The 4961-nt window shown below is 37.0% G+C and overlaps 1 protein-coding gene across 1 annotated transcript; it reads left to right on the top strand.

Annotated features, from left to right (window-relative positions):
• The first annotated feature begins 241 nt into the window (after positions 1–241).
• LOC149208055 (uncharacterized) lies at positions 242–4751 on the top strand. Its single transcript, XM_089398222.1, has 19 exons — positions 242–325; positions 440–627; positions 1110–1181; positions 1300–1368; positions 1558–1629; positions 1893–1964; positions 2102–2173; positions 2285–2356; positions 2510–2581; positions 2684–2755; positions 2863–2934; positions 3067–3138; positions 3291–3362; positions 3494–3565; positions 3655–3726; positions 3848–3919; positions 4024–4097; positions 4200–4341; positions 4439–4751. The coding sequence occupies exons 1-19, from the start codon at positions 242–244 to the stop codon at positions 4749–4751; spliced, it is 1806 nt and encodes a 601-aa protein (XP_089254348.1).
• The last annotated feature ends 210 nt before the right edge of the window (positions 4752–4961 follow it).

Below are 4961 nucleotides of genomic sequence, written 5' to 3'. Positions count from 1 at the left end.
TCTTGTTGCAATCTCAACATCACTAGTATATTTACTCCGTAAGGCGTTCCGTCTGAAATCAACTCCCCTATCTGCCACTCTTCATCGATCTACACTGTCGGATCAAGTGTTAGATGATTGGAGAAAGGTGTACCATCGGATTGATACAGTTTCGGAAGGATTGGAACACATTAGGCGTAATAACCGCCCGTGTTAACCAAATTGATAGTGCAAAGTTAACCTAATAAAATGGGTTGCCGATATGAGCAACACAGGTCGGGCGGAGAGATGGCGGGTCGAGGCCAAGCAATGGAACACAGCCCAGGATCTGATAAAATGGCTTCAGGTAAAAGACCCAAGGAGGCGCCTCGGCTTGGCCTGTAGAGCCACCAATATCAATAAACACCCCTTGATTTCAAGAACATTAACTGGGCGCTCATACGCTCTGTTCCACCCATAGGAGTACTTGCCTTTGCTCTTGGAACGATTGGCAAGGGTTTTTATGTTTGGCAAGGGTTTCTTTCTTCTTGAAGAATGGAAAGACCTGGCTCATACAAGGGTTTTTACATTTGGCAAGGGCTTCTTTCTTCTGGCAGAAGAGAAAGCCCTAGCTCATACATTGAATGGCCTCTCTCCTTATACTAACTCGTGAGCGATACCAATTTCAGAACAACCTCAACAGGAATTCCATCATGAAAAAATCTAAAAAGGTATGAGCTAGGACTTCATACAATATGCTTCCTGATTACCCTTATGCGTTGGAGGTTACAGGGGATTTGGCTAGAGAAGAAGTTTATAGAAAATTAACTCAAGATGTTCAACTTATTCCAACAAAGAAGTAACAACATAGTAACAAAATTACAGAAACAAGAAATAAGCCAAAGGTGCAACCTCCAAATTCTGCTCCTCTCTCAGATGTACCAAGTCAGCAAAAACCGAAGGTTGAAAAATGCAAACACCCGATGTCATTTAACGAAAAGAAGAAGCAGGATTCGGCGGTCACAGAGCATTTATCTTTAAATTTATGTATCTCGATGCAGCGTTTTCAATGCATTAACGAATTTTACCTAAAGGATTCTTCGTGGTAGCTTAAATGTTTCTAATCAACTACTTTGATCTCTGTTATGCAGTGATGTGCGAGGCAACAACTTGTCAGGGACCATTCCTGAGAATATTGGCAACTGTACAAGCTATGCAGTTTTGTATGTTTTCTGATTTTCCTAACTGGATTTTAAATGAACAAATGGGTGTAAATGTATGGTTTGATGCAAGACTCGTGATCTCAATTACTTGCTGAATTGGGGCTGGTATTCTTATCAGGGACTTATCATACAATCAACTTACCAGAGAGATCCCCTTCAATATTGGGTTTCTACAAGTGGCTACTCTGTAAGTGGAGATATTTCCAGGACTAAATTGTGTTCTAGTATCAGGAATTTTGTGTTGAATAGGCAGGGATATGAGATTATGCAGGTTGTCTAAGTAATGCAATTCATTGCATGGTATGCACTATTCAACTGACATCATTAATTTGGTTTCTTTAGTTGTCCTACCCTAATTTTAAAGTGGTTATCCTAGGTCGTTACAAGGAAACAAGCTGACCGGAAGGATACCTGAAGTAATTGGTCTCATGCAGGCTCTTACTGTTCTGTAAGTACAGTGTTTTCTGGATCTCAACTTGTCCAAAATTTTCCTGTGATCGGATTAAAGTATAATCTCTTACATTTAATTGCATGGAAGCCTAGATCAATAAGAATCCATAATGATTTTGGATATTGTCAATATATTTCTTATGCAGAATCAATCAATATTCCTTCATTCATTGATAAATGTTTTGTGACGTTTGGAAAAAACTTGATTATGTAATTATGGTGTAAGCTTTAGTGTACTGATACATTTAATATTTATTACAGGGATTTGAGTGATAATCATCTTACTGGAACAATTCCTCCGATTCTAGGCAACTTGACTTACACTGATAAACTGTGAGTTGCTTGCATAGTTAATGCTCGAATTGTTCCCATCTGGGTTTGTGAAAGTCCATTACTTTTTGACTATAAATTTCCTTTATGTTCAATTTTCAAGAAGCTGATTCTCTTGTTCTTTCTTTTGCACTACTCAGATATTTACACAGTAATAATCTCACGGGATCTATTCCGCCAGAATTGGGGAACATGACAAAGCTGGGATACCTGTAAGAGATTCCAATCACATATTTTGTGATGATTGATATGTAAGAAATGGAAACTGGACGTGCATGATAAGAAATAGCTCTTTGATAGTCAACGGTTGTATGCATATGCAGGCAGCTAAATGACAATCAGCTGACTGGGCAAATTCCACCTGAGCTGGGGAATTTGGAACAGCTGTTCGAATTGTAAGTTTGTGTCCAAACCTTTTTCTAGAAAGTGGAGATAAAAATGATAGAAATATCTTGAAACCTCCCATACACTAAACATTAATCTATGATATCTTTTGGATTCTTGCTGTAAGTATTTAACATTCCAAGGTTGTATTTTTTTTGAGACAGAAATCTTGCCAGAAATCAACTTGAAGGTCCGATCCCAGAGAATATTAGTTCATGTGTTGCTCTCATTTTCTTGTAAGTGATATAATCTTCAAGCCAAGTGATGAATTTGCGGAGCATAATTTCCCACTGGCTAACAATATTAACGCTGTGCCTTCATTGTCCTTTGTCCTGTAGCAATGTGCATGGCAACCGTTTGAATGGAACTATTCCTTTGGAATTTCAAAAACTTAACAGGCTAACTTATCTGTAAGTAATCCTGGGCCATATTCTAAATTGACCTATAACATAATGAGTTGTTGAATTGCATTAAGCATATTCAATGTGACTAACGGATAACGTTGCTGCTTTTACAGAAATCTGTCCTCCAACAATATCACGGGAACAATTCCTGTAGAGCTGGGGCATATTATAAATTTAGACAGATTGTGAGTTTTAGTTATTCTAATGTCTTGGTTAAGGCTTCTAAGGTTCCCTTTTAGAACTATATCTAAAAACATAATAGCTGCAAGGGTAGTCCTTACATTTTTATTGCCCTGTGATGTGATGTGAATTTTTAGGGACATTTCTAACAATAATATATCTGGACCTATCCCGAGATCTATTGGGAACATGGAACATCTATTAAAATTGTAAGCCTTTTATGTAGAAAAGTTTTTGAATTATTAAGCTACAAGGTTTATGTGTGAAAGTTATATTTATTTTTAACCCCATTGGATTATGAAAAGCTTAATGGGTGAGAGTTATATTAATCCCATGATTTCTATTGGATTATGAATTCAAGGAACTTGAGTGGAAATAAACTGAGTGGGTTTCTCCTTGTAGACTTGGGAAAATTGAGAAGTATCGGGGATATGTAAGTCCTTAGTATTTTATTTGTGTAGCTTGTGAACTAGTTCTATTTTCTAGTTCTTTCTACATCTCTTTCTGGTGTGCCCTAGCCACTTCATCAAAACAGTAACATAGTGCGGTATTTTTTCAATGCAGGGACCTTTCTGCCAACCAATTATCGGGTCCTATTCCTTCAGAACTTGGACAACTACAGAATTTGGTCTCACTGTAAGTTCCTTGGAGTGATCCCTAAATTATAATTTATTAATACCTTCACAATTATTCTGAAAATAACTCTGTAAATGGATAATATACAGGATACTGAATAACAACAGTTTATCAAGGGAGATGCCATGGCAGTTGACCAACTGCTTTAGCCTTACTACTCTCTAAGAATTTGCCTGAATTGGTGCTATTTTTTGTTCATTTCATCGTGAAATTACAGAGGAAATAATCCTCGTATATCAACTCGTAGTTATTCATACTGGAAACGATCAATTTGTTTTACAGAAACCTCTCCTACAACAATTTGTCTGGGAATATTCCTGTCACACAGAACTTTACAAGGTTTACCCCAGAAAGGTGTAGATATAATGAACACATTTTATTTCTAGATCAAATTCAGTTTTCTTCTTGATATTGTCAAGTCTGTACATTTTATCTGATGGGAACAATTTTTGCCTCAGTTTTTTTGGAAATCCAGGTCTCTGTGGTTATTGGATTGGATCACTTTGTGGGATATCTGCCAGACAACCAAAAGGTGAAAACAGAACTAGATATTACAAATCAGATTCCATAGATTTGTATTAAATATCCTTTAGATTATATTGATAGTGTTATCTATTGATTGTGTAAATGGAAACTTCTGTGTCAACAACAACTATTGTTTGCATCTCATTGGGTTCAATGATATTAGTGTGTGTAATCACCATCGCTCTCTACCTTTCAAGTCAACATAAACCATTCACTAAAGGGTCATCAAGCAAAACGGGTCAAGGTATTATGCCTCATTTCAAATTTTTTATTTCTCAGAGTAAAGCTATCATCTTACCATCAATATCTATGCCTCTTGTTAAAAGATTCTTGCATGTCTTGACCAAGTTCTCCAAGGCTTGTAATATTGCACATGGATATGGCCCTATACATGTATGATGATATAATGAGAATGACTGAAAATTTGAATGATAAATTTATAATTGGCAATGGTGCTACAAGCACAGTTTACAGATGTGATCTTAAGAACTGTAAGCCAGTTGCTATTAAAAGACTATACACACACTATCCACAAAGCTTGCGGGAATTCGAAACTGAGTTAGAGACTGTTGGAAGTATCAAACATCGGAATCTTGTCAGTTTGGGTGGGTACTCTCTTTCGCCACATGGCAACTTGCTGTTCTATGACTTAGGATCTTGAACAATTACCAGATGAGATGGCGGTACCCATAATTACATTCTTAAGGAAGCACATTGGTCTAAGTCAGAATGAGGAGGAAATCGAAGTTGATATTGATGCTTTTGATGATGATTATTTATGGGAGCTACAAAACCTTGTTTTCAATTGCCTCAAAGAGATAGGCGAAGGCACCAGAAATACCCAGGCTTCAGCAAGGCTTTCTAATCCTGT

The sequence above is a fragment of the Pinus tabuliformis genome, chromosome 1_2 (genome assembly GCF_031772625.1).
Source record: "Pinus tabuliformis cultivar Carrire ecotype Pingquan chromosome 1_2, CPIR1, whole genome shotgun sequence".
In the NCBI taxonomy this organism is placed as follows: Eukaryota; Viridiplantae; Streptophyta; class Pinopsida; order Pinales; family Pinaceae; genus Pinus; species Pinus tabuliformis.
Note: the sequence above shows the minus strand (reverse complement) of the source record. Positions and strands in the feature narration are given on the sequence as shown.

Excerpts from the sequence above, each read along its gene's own strand:
- LOC149208055 (XM_089398222.1), top strand. The coding sequence starts at position 242 with ATGAGCAACACAGGTCGGGCGGAGAGATGGCGGGTCGAGGCCAAGCAA. Across the intron at positions 326-439 it reads ATCTGATAAAATGGCTTCAG|GAGTACTTGCCTTTGCTCTT; the intron begins GTAAAAGACCCA and ends TTCCACCCATAG. Across the intron at positions 1,182-1,299 it reads TGTACAAGCTATGCAGTTTT|GGACTTATCATACAATCAAC; the intron begins GTATGTTTTCTG and ends TATTCTTATCAG.